This window comes from Pieris napi, chromosome 2 (assembly GCF_905475465.1).
Source record: "Pieris napi chromosome 2, ilPieNapi1.2, whole genome shotgun sequence".
NCBI lineage: Eukaryota > Metazoa > Arthropoda > Insecta > Lepidoptera > Pieridae > Pieris > Pieris napi.
Window position 1 is genome coordinate 2875948 of NC_062235.1, and position 21674 is coordinate 2897621.

Consider the following 21674-nt stretch of genomic DNA (forward strand, 5'->3'; position numbering starts at 1 on the left):
ACAAATTGTTTCAACTGGAGCAAATCAATCCCAAAGATTACGATCATTTAAATAATCGTCATATTTATAAAAAGCTTTATTTATTAATTAACGTTTAACGAGAGTTTTTATTCAGTGATATTATTCTCTAATTTCGCTTGGGAGTTTGTTGTAATAACGTAAACGTAAAGTAGTTTATCTTCTGGAGCCTGGTTGGTCAAACGCTTAAATTAGTTCTGTTTCGAGTAGTATACTGGTGAGTCACCATTTTTTTTAAATCGTTTATATTTTTTTGTACATACAAGGCTTTAAGAATATATAGTTAGTTTCTAGATGTTTCAAAAGTTCATAAGGCGATTAGTCTAGTGTGTAACAGTTGTACAAATGCAATCCTTGAATAACAAGACTGGAAAAAACGACAAAGACTGAACGACGCCCATGCAATGTTTTCGAAATTCAAATATTTATAGATGCTTCTTCCGAGAAATACGTCAATCTATTTCAAAAACGGAAGTCCTGAGGCACTTGCATGTGCACCGTAATGTCTTTCCAAGTATTGAGGTGTTATAAATATGTATGCTACTCTGGGCCCACCCATGTGGCTATTGTTAGAAAAAGGGCAAAAAGCCCTATTGTTTCACCCTCGAAACGACGCTCTGCAGGTGACGTGCGAGATAGAAATGAAACTTTAAAGGTTACAACCTTTTCTCAGATCAGCGGTTTGGGAATCAAACTTAGTTTAAAGACCATTCTCTGAAAGTTTGACAACACACCCGCTAGGCTGGCGTTGCAGGTGTGACCTGTTTGCTTCCTGTCCCATAATAAATAACTATGCCCGTACTCTAATTCAAGCAACAATTATGTTTATTAGCTAAACTCAATATAGTCAAAGTTGTATTTGTCTGGAGTTTTACAAATGAAATACTCTGATAAATTCGGTATTGAAGTATTAAACATCAGTACTTTTTGGATTAAGAAAATTTAATTACAAAATCTTTATTATTATTACAATAATTATTTATTTATATACACTTTGTTGCATTATAATATAAAAAAATTAAAATAATTACATGTAAAGGAAATGCAACTGGCGGCTTTATCGCTTTCGAGCGATCTCTTCCAGGCAACCACTGTGAGAAAAGAAAATAATGTATTAAATTACATAAGGTAGACAAGAAGTGCAAAAATATTGTATTACATATAGTTGTTAAGAAAAAGATATTAAACAGGAATAAAAACACAAACTAAACTAATAAAGGATACATGAAAAAAAAATAAGTGCACATGAATCATAATAATTTAATTTAAGATTAATATAATTGTAATAATTAAAACACATTTTTGTTCATTCATCGAGATTCCACCCTATCCACTGTTTTGTTAAAGCAAATAGGAGCAATATTTTAGAACTTCTCCTGCTAATGGAAACGGCAGGGCATTACGACAAAGACCCCATACTCCCTTACAAGTTAGTTCAATTCGATAAGTCGGGGTGGGGTAACTTTGAGATTTCGCGAAGGGAAGAAATCTATTGTTGTAACCCTCATAGAGTTTTAGAGGCGTTCACGGAACTATATTTACCCCCGTTTCATTACTTTTTCCGTAAGCTGTGAACCTTTAGATAGAAGCTGACATTGTTACAAGCAATATGGCGTACATATTAGTGTATTAATAAAGAAATAGGTCGATGTTCGCATTGAGCAATAACGAATATTGTCGGTAGATTAATTACATCCATTTATAAAGCCTGCGGGGTTAATAATAAAAGCAGTGTCGGCCTAATGGCTTAAGCTACTACTTGAGGTCGTCGTTTGAATCACGGCTGTGCACCAATAGATTTTTTGTATTGACTTGCAGCTACTGTGCAGGCAAATTGTGAGAAAACATTCTTAGTCTACGATGTGTTAGGCACTGATCACTTGTCTATATAAATGATCGAAGAAACGGATGATTCTTGATAATGATATCTGTAGAAGGAAGTGATGAAATTTAATAGTGTGAATTTCGATTTTATATTAAAAATGTCTAGTTATTAGTAATTTAGTTAATAGAGTGTGTATTATGGCAAATGGGTTAATTAACTTAATAAATTACTAATTAGCTTATTACCTTTTGAAAATATTTGTTAATAAAGATGTTTATGATTTTAAATTTCGAACACTATTATTAATTATTTGCTGTTTTTAGAATGAATTGATTATTCTGCGTGTGACAATGATAATTGTGCGTGAGACATTTTAAGTAGACACATTACATGCGCATACACTTCACTCCGTAAGTTATGAGAAACTAACAGTTTAACTTTAACTGGAATTAATAACACATATACATAAATTGATGGAATGACGTTACGTTTCACGTTTAAGTACCTACTAAACTATTCAAAGAAAATGTTATGTATTGATTATTTTAAATATGTTAGTTGTTCAACATGTTTGTTTTTAATGTTATTATTGTTTATTTTGTTGCGTAAAAGAGAAAAGAATAAATAATTTATAATTTTGTTTGTAGTAACTTAAACCTTAATTTACGATGGCAATGGCGGCTGTAAAGAAATCTTCGAGTTGAATTTACTGAATAAATAGAAATATAGGGAGAAAAACTCGAGGGATAGATAGTTGGAGATAGAGAGAGATCCAGTTGGAGGAGTCCTATACTCTATAAGAGGTCCTTGAAAAAATATATAATTATGTTTAAAATTTTAAGTGTGTCTTTGGAAAGATGTATGAATGTTACAAGGAATATATGAGGCTTAATTATTATTTTATAGAAAGTGGAAATGTTAATACTATTTTTCGGTTACAAACGCGCTGTATCATAAAATTTATAATTGTATTTTTTTACGTTCTGAACAAAATAGTTAAGTTAACTGTATAGATAGATTTTTATGAATAGTATTGCTTAAGATTTTGTGTTTAATTCAATGTAACTTGAGTAATTGAAGTGTTTTCATCCAACCAATAACGGCGATATTAAACATCTGTTGAACACACAAGTTGGTATTAAGCTCAGGCTTATGCCACAGATTATACGTATTTACGGAGTCTGTTACGTGTTGTATTAACGACAGTATATTCTCTACTTACAAAGCTTAGTAACAGAGAAATTTAACCTGCGAAACGATAGTATTTTCTGAAGGTTTACAACTGTTAAAGCTCAAACGTGTTACGTAGACTAATTATTGTAAAAGAAAGCAGTGGCCCAGTGGCTTCAGTGTGCGACTCTCATCCCTGAGGTCGTAGGTTCGATCCCCGGCTGTGCACCTATGGACTTTCTATGTGCGCATTTAACATTCGCTCGAACGGTTAAGGAAAACCGTTCGAAAATCGTGAGGAAACTTAAATGTCGACGGCGTGTGCCAGGCACAGGAGGCTGATCACAATCGTGAAACAGATTCATAAATTTGAGGCCCAGACCTAAAGAGGTTGTAGCGCCACTGCTTTCTGTAATTATTGTAAGAGCCTGAAAGTGTACTTACGTAAAGTAATTTTCGTAGTAAAGAAAATATATTCCATATTTTATTTTATATTACGTTGTGAAGCAATTACGACATCAGGCTGATGTAATTACTATGCCTTAAATGCCTCATTCGTATAAATATTAATTAATTACTAATAGTCGTAGTAATATAATTGTAGGAAAGCTTATTGGTTAGATTTTCCGTCACAAATCCAGCGGTTATGTGTGCTATATTAAAGCAATAATACTTTTTCGTGCGGTAAGAAAAATCATAGTGAGGAAATCGCCCTGTCTTACACACAAAATCAGGCCTATTGAAAAGGGGTATCACGAAACTAATACAAAAATCTGAGGCCTATACCAAGAATTGTAGCGTCACTGGTTTAACGTAAACGTGTCTGTAGCGCAGAAAGCTGGTTTACCTACACACCTGTAAAATAAAAAACTGATGAATTATTCCGTAAGAACATTGACACGATTATTCCACGTTCTTGGGGAGTAAAACGGTCCATGTTTATTTTCAGTGTATTTTACATTTGTTCACTACACAATTTTCAACAACAGAATGACAGGAAATGTCGTATAAAAAAAATAAACAAATTTTCTTTAGTGCCAGTACGTTTGCGCAACCCAGTATAATAAATAAATTACTGATTATAGGCTAGCAATGACTCTTGCAAAACGTTTTCACGCTAATTTTCAAGTGACTTTTGTCAGAGATCATTGCCTTTTAAAATCTTATTAAAAAAGAAATACATAGCTTTAAAAAAATCTAGAAAAGGAACTTGTGTACACTGTAATAAGAATATTCATTATTAATGTAACAGACGTTTTGTATTTGAAGTTGCAATTTTTATTCTCGACCGACTGCAATCTTCAGGATCTCGTTTTTATTCAGGTCATGCATTACTTGGAGTCTAGTGTTACTTGGAATTGAAAACTGAACATTTACGTTACCTAACCGCGGCGTATTCACAATTCTTGATGGATAAATGGATAGAAAAACGAACGACAAATGTTATTTTACTTATCAAAGCCTAGGGCTCCTGCTATCAGATCATCTCAATACCTTTTAGACATGCTTAGCACTAAGTCTCAACTCTGAATCATACCCATAATGACTACAGCTACACAAATAAGGATGTAGATATCGCAAGCGTGAAAGTATAATGTGTTCTTGAACGATGAAGCAAAATTCAAGCGTCCTTCAAATAAGTTTTCTTGTGTCGGTTTATTAGTTTATGTATTATGTCATGTAATTTTTTGGTCGCTATACATATAAAGTGAAAAAAATTAACGAATAAAGCATAACAATAATAAATACAATACTAATCACTGTAACTATGCGACTTCTTCAACACAAAGAGTCCACAAGTGAGTTTTGTATTGCGATATTGGGCTACTCACTTGTGAGGAAGATCAGCCTTGCGATTCTGTTACTCACTTTTCGAACTCTCACAGCTGTTTTCGCAGCGGCGGTTCGACCGCCGGTCAGTCGCCGAATCAGTCGTAAAGCAGTTATTTTACGAGTTGGCGTTTTGATAAACATTAAACTACAAGCTCCTTATCAGGCGAAAACCGCTGTGATAGGTCGAAAAGTGAGTTGATTAGGTTAGGTGAGTTAAGCTCTCATGTTATTTGAGCACATGTATATCCTTTCTATAACGTATCTTCATAACTATCTGATTGTACTCCTTGTAACATGTGTGATGTTTGAGAGCAAAAATAAAATTTAACCAAAAACGCCCAATTCAACAAGTCGCTGTCACTAACAACAGTAATTTATAGATATTCTTGTCTTTTTCCTATTTCACTTCATGAAATACGTCTCTTTTGAATTGTGCTTATGTTGTATAAGAACTAAATTAATGGTGCATTTAGAGAAAAAACTACTAGGCCATAGTGGCTTGAGGTATAGAGCACAGTAGTAGAGCTGTTCCAGGTACAACCAAGTCTTATAGTACCAAGATTCTAATAGCGATACTTAGTTAAAGGAAGGAGGCCATTGAAAAGCATCTATTTTTGTTTAATTATGCGGCAGCACGCGCCTTTAGTAACAGTATCAGTCATTTCCGTTGGCAACTCCACCCCACTCTGTATTTATTAGTCATTTGTAAGCAATATTCAAAGGATCCCTTGTTTGTTTTACAAGGGAATGTCTCAATACGACCTTGAAACCGTTTCATCTTTTTATAGGTTTTTTGTTGCTCTGTTAAAATATAATTATCTAGCTACAAGGAGTAATATGTTATTTTTAAAACTGTAGGAAATTATGAATATTTTTTATCGAATAAATTAATTGCCGTTTGGCATGTGGAATTATATTGGAAAGTGCTAGAGAACAATATTTGCTAGATTGGATATTTTATGACGAGTCATATTACAATTTACAACTTAATTATATCGGAATATATAATTTCACTGTAGTATAAGTACTATCACATTATATTTTTTTTAAGGTCCTTAGAGGTAAAATATATAATGCGAAAATGTTGGCTTGACTGGGACTGCGTGTGCCAAATAACCACACTTGGCGTGGTAAGCGTTCGCAATTGCTGGTCGTGCCTCGGGCGCGTACGAATTTACTTAGAGAAGCACCATTTACGCGTGTCTTGCGCACCCTAAACACTATTGCTTGTGAGACGGATATATTTAGTTGCTCACTGGCTGAATTCACAAGAATTGCATTATTTATAATTAGTTATAAAAAGGTTCAGTTTTCTACTGTATTAGTATTAGGTTACTGTAAAAATAGGAAATAAGAAAAATAAATAAATCATGATACACCTCCAAGAAGAACATAGCAACTAGCCAGAATCGGTAGCAAGTTTAATACATGATTACAAATCTTGAACTTAAAATATTGGCTATTTGAAATATATGACTCGACCCGCCTCTCTAAATCCAGCATACGCAGCGAAAGAACGCACATAGTATTGTGTAAAATTACGATTTATAATTGTACCAATACCAATAAATATCAAACGACTGCCAAATTTTATACCTCATCAACCCGCGACGCGCTGTGATTCACGTAAAATGTCCAAATTATCGTATAATCTGTGAATATTCAATGTGCTTATTATCTATAGATTGGTTAAATATGTATGTTCGATTATGGTTCCCATTATTCACATAACCTGTTAGTCAATTGTAATAAACTGTATTTTCTTTTGTTTCCTGTATTTAAAGATATAATTTTCTTTTGCAGTTAGTGGATCGCAATGAGTTTATGAGAGAGAGTTGGGAAGCGCTTCTCAGCGGTCGAAATGGGCACGTCGACGTACGTGGCTTGCGCGCTTCTGCTCATTTGCCCGCTAGCGCTCACGCGACATGATGACGACTTCGCCTTTGATAACAACGAAGAGTTTCAGGTAACTAAACGGCAGTTGTGCGACCTAATGTTATTCTAATTTGCTACGAGTAAATTAATTTACGATTTTTTTAAGTTTTTCATATTTAGTATCAAGAATTATTTTTCAACTATAACCTCGTATAATCCTACAAACCCTCACGTACATACCCATACGAATTAGGTATGGGTATATTTTACGCTAAATGCGTCATTTATGAAATAAATTTCGTCTGAAAATTCATGAAAGCATTTACATTTGTCAGCATTAGCAAATTTCTTTTACGTTTAGGTTGAACTGACAGCAAACCATTCAGAGATAGCAAAAAATGGCCTACGAAGATTATGGGGTGTTCCTGACACATCGGCCTATGTCGGACATTTATTCCGCATGGAAATCCCTAAAGAAGCGTTTTCCGGAGAAGTTTTAGCATATAAGGTACGGTATTTGTTTATTTTTCTCATATAGGAGCAATAACATAAAGTGTTTTGATTTCGTAAAGAGTTCGATATTCGAATTTTCTCGGGTAGGACTGTGGTCTTTTTTAGAATCATCGCGATGAGTCACAGATTACAGTGTCTACAGATAACTATTTGATGGTATGATTAAGCTTAAATCTCACTACAATAATGTTATCTACATTCTTGTTAATTACGCACATTTATAAGAACTAAATAATCTATATTACACCATTAACTACTTCTTTTTTTTCGATAAAATTGCTATTCGTATATTTATATTTACCACCACGAATAACAATAATTTGATTTAATAAGAAATAATGAATTTAATAAATGACACTTCTTTGTTTGGTGTCAGGTATTTCCTAAGACATCTCCACCGCGTGATGGTAATCAATCATGCGCAGTTGACCTAGTTCTCTTCGATTTCAAAGCCGAAATTCAAGCATGAACAGATTCGAATTTTGAATACATTTGGTGCTTGAGAGTGCAAGTGTGTTCTATATTTGAAATATAGTTCCAGTGGCGCTTCCTTTTTGGGGTTGCTCTTATCTCTCTGGTCTATATAGTCCATTGAAATGTTACAATTTGAAGGCTAAACTGAACATTTGTTAGAGGACGCAATTTTATTTATGGGACATGTAGGGGGGGTCAATACAAGCTTAATCTCAAGTTTTTGGGGTTAGCGTGCTTGTCCCCCGACCGCCATCTTGGAAAAAGTGGTGCAAAAAACACTTTTTTGGCTATATGTCCTAAACTATCCATCGTACATAAAATTTGTAAAAACACATTATGTAGCCAATCGCTGTGCCTACAATTATGTCTATGTAACTATCAGCCTCACGAGTTTTTGGGTTAATCATACCGGATATAACGTATTTAAGAACTATAGTGTTAATTGTACTATTAGAGAGACAGGCTAACACTGGACCGTATAAGCATTTTAATATTATTATTAAGAGTATTAGACAACGAGTTTTAAGTATTGTTAAAATACCTCAACCTTTACGTTTTACTCTGAGTCACGGGTCATTAACTTCTATTCTTACACACCTAAGTTTGTATAGAAGGTTGCAGTTTATTATATTAAACTATTGGAATTAATTTCAATAAAGGTCCGAAGTGAAGATGGCCGCCGCCTGCCCAGCTGGCTGGCCGTGGACACCAAACACGGCTTGATCAGCGGGGTCCCGCAGCGGCAGGATATAGGCTCACACAACTTTAGGGTAACTGCTCATGGGCGCACACATGGCTTGACTGCCATGGATACGTTTACCGTTGAGGTAAGTACTTTAACACCGAAATACTATAATCATGAAAGCCTTTTATTTCAGATGCTAGGGTCATTAAAATACGTTTTTTACACGCTTTATATTAGCTTCACCTGTATGTATGTAACCGAATCCTTCGGACTCGATTTTGACCCACTTTAAACGGACAGATTTAATTCAAACTTTGTACACTTATAAAGAATCAGCGACAATATAATAATTTCATAGGTTTATCTCGAAAAAACAATGAAATTTTTTTTAAGTCCACAAAGCAATACGATTAAATTGAGACAACACGTATTTCTGCTAGGACTAAAAAATGGAAAATAAATATAGTTTAAAAAAAACGCTGCCATATTTGTGATATTTGTCGTCTATCGAGCAACCCACGCTTTTTCACAATAAAACCAGTATTTTTTGTTCATTACCATTTTCAGCCTAAATTAGGAATTATTTTTCACTTTTTAGTTTGATGTGCTTTAAAAGCGTGTTTTATAGTTTTTTTAAACTATATTTATTTTAAATATAAGAAACACTATTCATTCTTTGGTATGGTACGTGTGTTTTTAGCAATGGTCTCCTGAAAATCCTGAAACCTATTTAGAAGTAGATAGACAACGAAAGAACTAATGAACTTAATTGTCTTATAGGTGAAAAAATCCGAAGAAAAGCCGCAGTCTCGATATGGGACGTGTATTAACAACGAAAGCAGACTGGTCCTAGTTGTACTCATAGATACAGCATTCCACAAGATACTGCCGCGTCATAGGATACGAGCGCTCATGGAATTAGCTAGCTTCATGGCGCTTGACGGGGTATGTATTTTTTTAAAATGATATTTAGAAACTGGTCGATGGTATTTTGATTTGGGGAAATTCACTGCGACTGCGCTAGTCAAAAAGGTCAAAATGTTGCATACATTTACTTGTGTGTTTTAGGACAAAAGAGTCGACAAAGTTTAATTTTATATATTTATTTTTATTACACGAATTTTTTACATTATTTATTTTGACTTAAGTCTTATGTGCTAAACAGTGGCAAGTGAAAAAATAGAACACAAGAACAGAGTGTCTTCCCTTTAATAGACACTGTTAGTAGTGTTATTGAATACTTATGTTAAATATACTTATTAGAAAATAACTTATTTGTCTTAAGTTAGGCTAAATCGTAATGTTCCATGATGTCTCAGTAATGACACTTGTATTAAATAAAAATTACTTTGACGTTTTGACTTTACATCTCTTACGTTTCAATATTCCAAAAAGCAATTAATATTATCTATAAAAATATTTATGGTTCGTTGAAACTACGACTCGTTAGATATTAATGTGAGTATACAACTAGAGTCTGGCTAATGAAAGTTGATACTGAAAAAGCGCGGCAAATTTAAAAAATATCAGCATGGCAGCCCTAATGGTAGGGGAGCCCAAGAGGGGATTTCGGGATTTACTAAAGCGCGGCAGATTAATATATAGGGGGATACCTTGTACCCGGTTAAGTACCTCCACAAAATATGAGGCCCATATATAAAGCCGCACGTGAAGGAGACAGGATCAGTTTAGTAAAAAAAAATTGACCATCAGAAATTCCCGAGCGCGTCAGATTAAGGTAGGGTGAGTTAATTACATCCTAAAAAGTGTATATTCCACTAATCTGACAATTTGAGAGTGACGGAAAAAAAGGGGAGGGCAACAAAGTTGTAAAAAAAAAACGTCATCTCGACATTCTCGAGCGTAGCTAATTTTTTTTTTATTTTGAAGGAAATAATTCAAGAATAATGAAAAATATATAATCTGACGATTTCCGCAAGCCGAAATAACAAAAATTCGTCGATAAAGTTAAATGCGTGCAGCTGCGTGATGCCTACATTTTCTTTAAACCGATCGGAATCTACTAAACGGCGTTCTAAATATTTCCCTCAAAATTACATTTCCTGTGAATTTGAACCGATTCGGACCGATAGATTTTGAGAAATTTTGAAAAATCTTAAAAAAATAAGAAATATTTTTTTTTAAAGTGGTTTCTTTATCGATCAACTTCAAAAACTAATCCGCCTTTGAGCTTGAAAAACCACGTCGATCGCCACCAAGCTGGTCAAATACGGTTGATTCGTTCGAGAGATATCGTACACGAAAGAAACCCGAAAAAGGGTTTTTTCGGGATTACTCCGAAATTTGTGGTAAAAATTATTTATGAGGATGATAAAACTGCGTCGAATGCCGCCAACCGCGTGAAAATTGCTTGATCCATTCAAAAGTTATTGCGGTTTGAAAATTCCAAAAATAGTGTTCTATGAAACTTCTATCAGACTTTCGAGCTGGGAGAGCTCAAATGCATAGAAATGTTATTTCTTTGAACTCAGCGAGCTCAAAATATCAATTTTAAGCGCCCAGGAATGGAATTAGCGGGAAGTTGCAGGGATGGCCCTTTAGGTGAACCGTTTTTCTATTTTTTTTTTGGCAGATCAGGCGAATCCCTCTAGATAATCGTCAGATTATGAGACAGTACGTTTAGAACATAAAGATGAACCACATATATCTTAATCTGACGCGCTTGAGTATTTCAAAATTGCGATTTTTTTTTTGCAAATTAACAAAATGGCTGTCTGTTTGCGTCCCATCGAAATCGTCAGATTAGTGAATGAGAGCTTTTTTTTGGTGCACTTAACACTCCCTTAGAAAATCTGACGCGCTCGATAATTTTTTTTTTTTTTTAATTTTCAACCCTTATGGTAGCTGTACACACTCGGCGAGACACCCCGAGACAGGCCGAGGGCGAGAGTGTACAGTAGAGCTCTCGTCTCGCCTCGCTTCCTCGCAGTCGGTCTCGCCTCTCTCGGTCGCCTGTCGGTTTTTTGCGCACGAGTCAAAGGGTCTCGCGAGTAAAACGAGAGCGACCTGTACACACTCGTTCAATCACTTGCTCGATGACTGTGGTTGTGACAGGACGTATCGCACAATGTGGTCTAACGAACGCGAATTAGAGTTTTTGGAGTGTTACCAAAGGGAATCGTTGTTATGGAATCCGAAGGATGTCGGACACAAAAATAAACAATCTCTACATGATGCTTGGATGCGAATAAGCCGGCCGATGGATATCCCAATTGAGGAACTAAAGAAAAAGCGAGATTCACTCATGGCTACGTACCGTGGACGTAACTTTATGAACCTAAGTACCTATTTTTGTTGCGGTGCATAGTAACCATCCACCATCTTCTTCTTCGCCATGGCTTCGTAATTTTTTTTTATGGTAAACGTGAAGAAAATTATAATAACTTATTGCACAAAGACAAACAGCAGCAGCGGTTTCCACGTCCATTATTAACGGTGTTTTAAATACAAATAACGTAACGAGTGTGTACAGGCTGCGCTCTTCTCTCGGTCCTCTCGGTCGAGACTCTCGGCGAGAGGCTCTCGCCGAGTGTGTACAGCCACCATTAAATACAACCACCCGCATCATGCAAACGATCAGATTAACATACGTACATTATTAAAAATACGTAGGGCATAGATGCTATCAATATCTGACGCGCTCGAGGATGTCCATGCAACAGTTTTTTTTTACATATTTAACTATCTATAGCCGCTTCCCCCACCGATGAAAAGGAATTTATCATATAAAATTTTTTTCTTCTTTTTATCTAAGCTTTGCATCCCAATAGGTCTCTACGACGCTCGAGTAAATCCCCATTTAGCATCGTGGGCTCCCCTACCATAAAGAAAAAAGGAAAGTTGGAACAACTCACTTTAATACTTTGACATTCATTTTTATTTTACTAGTGGATGCTTGCAATTTTGCTATTTAGCAAATTATAAATAGGTTCTGGTATGTTCTGTTTTACTAAGCAGAGCAAGTCTGCTTTTGAATTGTATGATTCAAATTAAATACCATTCAATGTAAGCCAATTCTCTGAACCTGCATGCACAATAATATATATATTTTCAATTATTCCACTTGTTGATGGACCTTGCCAACTTTTGTTGGCTTATAGGTTTTGTCTACATAAGTTTCATCTAAGTAGATTATTGGCTTGCCTTCTGCACGTTTCGATGCAATGGTACGCAAAAAGCGATGTCTCCATGCAGCTATATCATATCGTTCAATTAATAATGAACGTTTATTTTTGTTTTTCTTAAATTCATAACCGTTGGCCAATAATGTCAAGACTATCTGTAAAAGAACAATAACATTATGTAAAGTAACTAAAACTAATATGTACTTATTTAAAATAACAAAATATCAAGACATTTTGACCGTACTAACTTTAGTGTTGTCATATAAAAAGTTTGCAAAAACTCCAGTATCTACTTTCGTTAGCCAGACCCTAACGTGAATATGTTTGTATCGGTATAATAGGGAAGCAACGAACTTGTTATATATAACGAGCCGAGCTACTCATAAGATGAATATTCAAAGGGCTTATTGATAGATCATCAAACCGATACGCTTCAGGCATTTTTAATTAGTTCCGCTGAGAGTTACACACATACTTACGAGCTATCCGGCCTCATAACATTTCTTATATGAAACTTAGTTATCTACACTCATGAAATTGTCCGCATCTTAGTTTGTCGTATTGGATTAAAAAAATTCTAATCTTAATGTGTTAAACCTGTATTCACTTTGATTAGTGATTAGGAGAAAACAAGTGTGGACAGCGACTGATTAGTGCAGTTGATTGTAGCTGCGTAGTAAAGTGATTTGAAGCGTGTTCTATTTTTTTGCGAGTGAACTGCGAGTAGTGAAGTCGCGTGCGCCCTCCCTTCACCCTCACTCTGGACAGGCAGCAGGACTCTTCGGTCAACCTGAGAGCAAAATAATATTCCGTCGTATCTTCAGCAGCCAATTTCTTATAGAGTTGGTAGCTTGCGCTATGAATGGGTCTTCTATCAATCCATTTTCGAACCTTTTCTTGGTCATGCAAGTTCAACTTCTAAAACTTCTTCGGTTTCCGATAGCACCGCGTTTAATACTTATTTCAGTACTTCTTCCAATTGCAATGCTTCTCGATGTTCGTCCATACTTGCCAATTGACGGCTACTACAGACTACTGAATTTACTTGACAGAGCCACTAAAGAAGAATTGGACACTATTTGCACTACATACCTGCGTTGCGATTCTGTAACTCACTTTTCGAATTCTCACAGCGGTTTTCGTATCGGCGGTCGCTCTCAAATCAGTGGTGAAGCAGTCATTTTATGATTTGGCATTCTGATAAGGTGGGAGCTTGTAGTTTATTGTTTATCAAGGCAAGGCTGCACTAATCACTAATCAAAGTGAATAAAGGCCTTAATGCATTAGTAATGGATACTGTTTAGTATAAAATATTGATATGGTCACTATCAGTTGTTAGGTTAGCTAATTACGTAATTATTCATACCATATCAATACGTATTAATTAAAGACAGAAGATCCCTTAAGTGGGAGCTGGATAAGTTGTCCGACTTGGTATTACATGGATCTCACAACTTTTTACGGTAGAAGAACTGCGTTGTGAGACTTAGATTTGCTACTTACTACTTACTCGTGGTGGCATTACTTCTTCAAATAATATTTTGAGGTGTCTTCTATCACCTAAGACTGTATAACAATTCGTTCCATTTTCAAATATATATTTGCGGTGTTAGTGAACAACGATTTAATCTGTACCAGTTTCCGCTAATGTAATGTATGGCTGCGATTTAATACAATTTGTCTGGAGCGACGCTTCGTAATTTTATTAAGCATTGAGTTCCAAGGGAAGCGAACATTCCGTGATTGTAATAATGATATTAAAAGATTAGTCATCTCTATCACCCTTAAAGAGAAAGACAGTGACATTAATATAACCAATTTATATGCGTGTTTGCGTGCTTATGTATGCGCAATGGTTAAAAATTAACTCAAAAGCGGTTCAATGACCGATCTAACGATGCAATTTTATCGTTCGATTGTCATTGACGTGAACATTATGATCATGATAATTTATTACTTATTGAATACATTACTTTTTATTACGTTGTATTTGAATAGAGATTATTAAATACATGGCATAATTTACTTTCCGAACAATTTCGACTTTGGGTCCTTCAAGAAAGAGCGTACTAATTCTTTAAAGGCCGGCAACGCACTTGTACCTTCTGGCAGTGTGAGTGTCCATGGGCGGTACACTTAACATCAGATGATCCTCCTGCCCGTTTGCCTCGTGTTACATAAAAAAAGCTTACAACAAAGCACTGTCCAGTTTTTCTTTCAGCTGTATTGATTTTAGCTTAAAAAGCTCGCCCAAGGGCTTATGTTATTGAATCCCATATTTCGCTTTTCAAATTCCTAGCGAAGATAAAAACTCCGAAATTACAGTAGTATTTCACTATATATATTACTAGCTGACCCGACAAACATTGTTTTGCCATGTATATTATTTCTAGGAAACATTTTTTAGTTCAATAAAAATAACTATCTACTATAATAAAATAGGGGTTAATCGTAGCGGGGGAAAATTAAGGGTTGTATGTATTTTTTATGCCACATAATAAAAAGTTTAATAAGAGTCGGTCGAGCCGTTTCGAAGGTGTATGGGACCGAACATTGTGACACGAGAATTTTATATATTAGATGTATATTATTATTAAACTGAAGAGATTGTTTGCTGGTTTGTATTTTTTTTAAATGTGTCCCTTTTTGAGGAGGCTTCAGGCTATGTAAGGACATTACGTCTGAATTAAGCTGGATGAAACCGCAGGAAGAAGCTAGTAATCTGAACAAATCCAGCCCCGAAAATATCGGCCACTTTCAGTTGAGATTTAAAAGTGATTATATGTATAGCCTTTTCGTGATCAATAAAATAATATTATCAGTATTTCCAATCTTTACTATGTACTGTCTGCCCTCGATTTTATTTTACTAAGAAATGTTATATTAATTCCAGGATGAGTTCTGGATGGAGCCCTACAAAGTGGAGCATACACAAGGTCACGCGGTCATATTGAGCGGCCCGGGAACAACGAAACGAAGACACAGCGAAGCGACCACTGCCATTTATTTAAATGTAAGTTATCTTAACGTTTACTGTGAAATCAAAAGGGAGAAATTGTTTTATAAAAGTTGAAGTTGATTTGTGCCGATATAATATTTTTCAATACAGTAAACATATTTTAATTATTGGTTCAATAAACTAGAATCGGATTGTAATTAAGGGTTTGAATAGTATTTATAATTTGTGTTACAACGCACAAAATTCTTTTTTTTTATGTAATAGGAGGCCCACCTGATGTTAAGTGATACCGCTGCCCATGGACACTCACATTGCCAGAAGGCTCGCAAGTGCGTTGCCGGCCTTTCAATTGGTACGCTCTTTTCTTGAAGGACCCTAAGTCGAATTGGTTCGGAAATACTTGAGTAGGCAGCTGGTTCCACATAGTGGTGGTGCGCGACAAAAACTGCCTTAGAAAACGCTCAGTAAACGATATGGTTAAATGATAATGTGGTCTCGTTTTAAAGGCCATCATTACCATGCTTTCTATTAATAATAATTGTTTCGGTAGTTAGCCTAGCGGCTTTAGCGTATGAGTCACATCTCTTAGTTTGGGACTACCGTCAAATTTAGGGACTGCACTAATGGCCTTTTTATCTTCGAGCGCATTTAACACTCGCTTGTCCGGTGAAGGAAAACATCGTGAAGAAACAAATGCCTTAAACTCAAAAAGTTGACGGCGTAAGTCAGGCACAGAAAGCTGATACTTGTCTATTAGAAAAAAAAGGGTGCTTGTACTTATGTACACGCGTAATAAGTTATACTTTGGCATTATTAAAAATAGTTTTTGATTGCATGCAAATAATTAATTACAATTAAATAATCAAAGACTCGAAAAGGAGTCATTATAGTGAATAAAGTTCAGTTTACATTTGAAAAATTAAATAAATAAATAAATATTTATTATTATTCTCTTACATTAAATGTAACATAAATTCTATTATTATTCGAATGTTGCTTTTTAATTATGTCCAATGCCGTAGCATCTTCCGTGGGCAACTTCATTCTGTTAATTTTGTGTCACGGTGCGCGCGCATCGTAAAATTTCACTCTCATTAATTTTTTATAACGCGTCTAAAGAAGTATAACTTCAAAAAGATATGATTACGAAATAGATACATAAACCTGTAGCCCAGATCTAAAAGGTTGTAGCGCCACTGGTTTTTAAATGTAAATATTTTTGATTGACAGGCTATATATTGAGTAAAGTAAGTGATAGTCTATTGATAGAGAGAATTCACAACCTCCTTTGATTAAAAAAAGAAAATATTCATTAAAAAAATAAGATTCGTTATATGGTTCCTGATAAAGGGTTTTTGTTCAGTAAATTAAGAACATGCCATTTTAGGTCGGTTGCGGAGAAAAGCTATGGAGTAGACACAAGGTGCTGGTTGCGGGTTTACGGGAGCAGTCAAGAGATGGCACTCTTCACCAATTACTTCAGCTTCCTGTTTTGGGCTGGAGGCTGCTTGCTGTTAAACCTAACTCCAGGCTGAAGAGACAGGTAATTTTAAGTGATAAACTCTTTAATTATCAATGATAATATTGTATGTCAGTAAGTTTTAGGTGTATTTATTTCAAACAGTTTGCTCCCAGAGGATCGACCATCGCAAAACTAGAAATAGAAATAGTTTATCACTTTTAACAATTTTTCTTTGTATCAGTGATGACTTCATCTTTCTCTTCGTCATTTTCGGGTGACGACTTACTCGAAAAAGATGATCAAATAATATAATCTACATTTGTACTAAATAAATATTGTGATGAGCATGTGTTATTAGTCCAATAATAATAAGATTTATAATAAGAATGTGGTACATACATGTTATGGTGGTACGATCTAAAGTTCGCACATTCTGCCACACATAATGGCGTGCAAATTTGTCTTAAAAGAAATATTACAGAGAAGTTAAATACATTATGGATCATATCATTATAGTCAATTCTTATATTATTTGTAGTGATAAAATATCACATTATTAAAACATATTATTACGTTATCAAATATTAATTGTAATGTTTCACGCAAATAATGATTGATAGAATAATGAACTTTTTCCAAAACTCGTACATTGAGTCGATTTTTAAAAACTCTAGTAGCAAGCTCTTTTAATGTTTTTGGTAAATTATTATAAACCTTGATTGCCACACAAAAGATTTTTTTCCTATACAATTCCAGATTAATTTCTGGCACAGCCAATTTCTCCGCATGTCTACTTCGACAGAGGTTTAATCCCGTTGACTTAAAAATATACATACAGGGAAGAGATAAACAACAACATATGAAGTGACATTATCCCATACCATTTATTGTACTTTCAGTCGGATCCAATGGATGCTTCTGGTGATTACGACAATTATGATGGCGAAGAAGACCCCGCGGACTACAGCGGTTATGATGATGATGACGATGACTTCGATTCACCTATTGACATTGGAGCAGTCCCTGATCTGGTTAGTACTAGAATTGTATACTTAATATTTAACAAATTTAACGTGTACCCTCAATTTAAAAAATCATACCCACAAAATTAATAATATAAAGTTTGAGGTTTTAGAGTTAATGAATAACTATTAGATTTTATTACGTACTTGAAGTCGTGAATTATGAATCAAAAGTTCATGTCGAATATCATTCACATTAGCTGGCACATTTCGCTTCAAACATAAATAGCACATTCATACATCGAGATTCTTTTATACGAATTAAAAGCTTCAAAACTATTTAAAGAAATATAATTTAAGTTTAGGGAAAAGAAGTTCCCGTTTTTAAATTAATCACATGCAGTTTGTATGCCTGAAAATTGAGCAAAAATCTACTGTTTTTCTTTAGCCTAGGACTTTTAATTTTTTTACGAAATATTTATGGTTAAAACTCAAAGGCGTCATGTATAGTCATGTAATACGTATACGAGAACACGTTTATAGAGCTCATGTCGAGAGCTCAATGACAGCTGTCATTGTCATAAATTGACATTCCAAATTTTAAATTGAGCTCATAAAAGGATCGCTTGTCTATTAAATTAGTGTCTTATAAATTTGGTCCTTCGAGATTGTTTTGAGAATAAATGCAGTATACATATTTTAGGCCAACCGGAAAACAAATAATTATAAATTAAACTCAAACTTAATTGACTATACACAAAAACATTGATATAATCTCCTCCGTAGCCTCCCGCGGTTTTTTAAAGTCGTAACGAAAATTTTTCATTTCTGACAATCAATCGCGCTATGCGATCTCTAAAATGGAATGCATATGCACACTTAATGTGTTTAGACCATAGCATGGAATGAATAGTCATGATTCATAATATGCCCGTATCACTTCATGTACCCAATCATTGCTTTTTATTTTACGTTATCAATTGAACTTGAACACAATGCGTCTTATAAATTATTTGTAAAAAATGTTTGTTTAATATTGTCTACAAAACTTAATATATAGAACGGAAATTAATATGTTGGCTAGCAGGTTTCAAATTAAATAATAGTATCTACAATAAACTTATTAAAAAAAATGGTGCGGCCTCATCGCTAGTAAGCGATCTCTTTCAGGCACACTAATTTAAGAAAACGGTAAAAAAGATTTGTGGAGAAGTGCAAGAGTGCGAAACCTAATTTGCAATACAAAAAATAGATGAAACCTTAATATTAATAAAGACAAATTACTACTAAACCTACCAACACAGAGTGAAAAAGTTGATGACAGTGATGCCAACTAGGGGAATTCCCCCGCAATTAAAAAAAAACACCATTCTATACAATTATATTAAGCCTAGAACCCGACCAACAATCTCAACCAAATATAAACGAAGCGTGGCTGTAACTGAAAAATCAAATACTTATAAAACTCCAAGATTAAAATATTATACTATTTTATACTACTTGAATTTATTAGATGAATTTGAAATTAACTCTCATGCCAAAGACAACAAAAATTTAGGGGTTTTTCTAGGGGGAACATTCTGTAGGATTTAGCATCACTGGAAAGTGACACCAAGCTACACCGAGGATATACAATACTTAATGTATAAAATATGTGCAACTGGATTGGGTGATTCCAATCCCAAGTTTTTATTATATTAAATATATAATATTGCATCTACAATTGGACATTATTACAAGAAAATTACTCCTAAATTCGAGGCAAGAAATGGTTTGCAGTTTTTTTTATTTCATTAGCTATAGGTTCTAATTTTCTTGTTAGTCTAGTTCAAGTAGAGTACTGATGAGAAAGCGATATACGTATATTAAAAAGACATGCTAATCCATTGTGTTCAAGTTCCGACTGTTTCATAATTTGTGTTGCAACATTTCACGTCATTCATGCATAAATCTGTCTCTGTGAATTTTGTGTGTGGTTTTGTTTGATGATGTATACTAAAAACGAACTCGTTCATGTAAAAAAAAAACAAAAAAAAAAGTCTATTACGAATTATGTACTTCACTTCGCTTGACAATATGAGTGTACTCTATACAAAGAATATAAGAAAGGGCCAGTAGGAACGAAAATATAAATCTGTTTTTCATTGACAATGTTTCCGTATAGACATGAAGTTGGCTTTTTGCCTACCAATACGAGATAATAATTTCGTTTACGAAGTTTGGTTTTGTTCAGAATCTTGGAAGAAGTCTCAAAAACATACAAGAATTAATAATATATACTTGAACGAGTTTTGAATAATATAACATAATAGTGAGTTCTGTTCTTGTGTAATTAATCAAAGCAATAACAACCACAAACATTGTTCAACACTTAACGCATACGTGATAAATGTCGACATTCTTATAAAGAACGTGTAAAAATTGGGTCGTCCGATGAAATTCAACCGACGATTCCGTTTCTTTTCACCGATTTTTAATACAAATGCCTTAAAATTATTTTGACAATCCTGTACACGCTATTGTATTCAATGCCTCAGTGAATATTAAATATATTAAAACTCCGTGAACAATATGTGTTACGTATGGAATCCGCTAGAAGGTTTTCATATGTAACTTATACGGATACCATTACCAACGGCCCACGGAATAGAGAGATCTAATATTGAAAGATTAGAGATGTTCCTGTATAAAAAGATGCCAAAACATGGCAAAAACTATTGTTGTGCTCATTTATTATATTTTTTAATGAAACGCTTCGCAGCGTATTGGCAATATTACTCTCTCTCTTCTGTGACGGCCGATAATCCCGTGTCACGCCACTAACGTAACGTCGCGCGGCGGCAGGTGGAACCCCCCACTTCCCCGCACCCACACCGCCACCACCATGGCCAGCCCGACTTCGCGCCAACCACCGACACGTTTCAGAACGAGCTCGACTCGCCGGAGACGCAAACCCCAGAGCCCTATACACCCCAAACACCTCTAAACCCTCAAACTCCCCAAAACCCCAATACGACCCCTGCTACCCCCTCCGACACAACGCGGGCGCTAACAGAGGATTACCAAGAACTCGCTACTAACGCGTATACAACAGAGGTTGGTCGCATGTCTCGTCTCGTGAACGCTGCACGGTTTTTAGGAATGCCTTGTGTTCTCTTGTATTAGCTAGATATTATTTTAGCCTCGACAAATCCTAGATATCGTAGTATATAGATTTTTATATGTTTAAAAAGCTAAGTAAATTTTGGTGTAGTAAGTAGTGTTTGTTTAAAGTTTATATATGTCGATGTATCTTAATGCAACATTTTCCAACAGGATCATAAGGTCAAAATCACTCCTTACTCGGAGTCTGCTTCCGAGGCAAGCAGTGTCAACTTCTCAAAGGAACCAGCGCCAGTGAACAGAAACCTCGATGATCATTCTCCTATACTGATTGTCCCAGAGGAAGTTACCACATCGACGGAAGCCGAACTTGTATGTATTAATTCTGTTCTAAGTCACGTTTTGTTTGAACACTAATTCTTGCGTGGGAGTGGATTCTTAACAAGGGGTAGTTAGAAGGACGCCCTTATAATTTCACAATGTAGATTAATATGTATATACATCGACTAATCGGTTTACGGAAGACAATGCTTATAAATATAACACATCTAAACTATTTTGCAGTCAAGAAACAAATAAAGTAATGTAAATATTTAAACCAAATATATAAAAAATAGCATTGTCTATCCGTCGACAATACATTTCACCTGT

General features: G+C 34.9%; 1 protein-coding gene across 5 annotated transcripts in view; it reads left to right on the top strand.

Moving 5' to 3' along the window:
- The window catches only part of LOC125056370 (dystroglycan 1), a 95417-nt gene that overhangs the window by 62299 nt on the left and 11444 nt on the right, over nucleotides 1–21674 (top strand). For 4 of the 5 annotated variants that reach the window (XM_047659422.1, XM_047659431.1, XM_047659414.1 and 1 more), the window contains 9 exons: nucleotides 6650–6812; nucleotides 7083–7229; nucleotides 8368–8535; nucleotides 9174–9338; nucleotides 15432–15551; nucleotides 16885–17040; nucleotides 17859–17990; nucleotides 20766–21017; nucleotides 21237–21395. In XM_047659422.1, the coding sequence (XP_047515378.1) occupies nucleotides 6708–6812; nucleotides 7083–7229; nucleotides 8368–8535; nucleotides 9174–9338; nucleotides 15432–15551; nucleotides 16885–17040; nucleotides 17859–17990; nucleotides 20766–21017; nucleotides 21237–21395 (1404 nt within the window). In that variant the 5' untranslated portion in view covers nucleotides 6650–6707. The remainder of the gene's footprint in view (nucleotides 1–6649; nucleotides 6813–7082; nucleotides 7230–8367; nucleotides 8536–9173; nucleotides 9339–15431; nucleotides 15552–16884; nucleotides 17041–17858; nucleotides 17991–20765; nucleotides 21018–21236; nucleotides 21396–21674) is intronic. The other variant, XM_047659440.1, reaches the window with a different exon arrangement.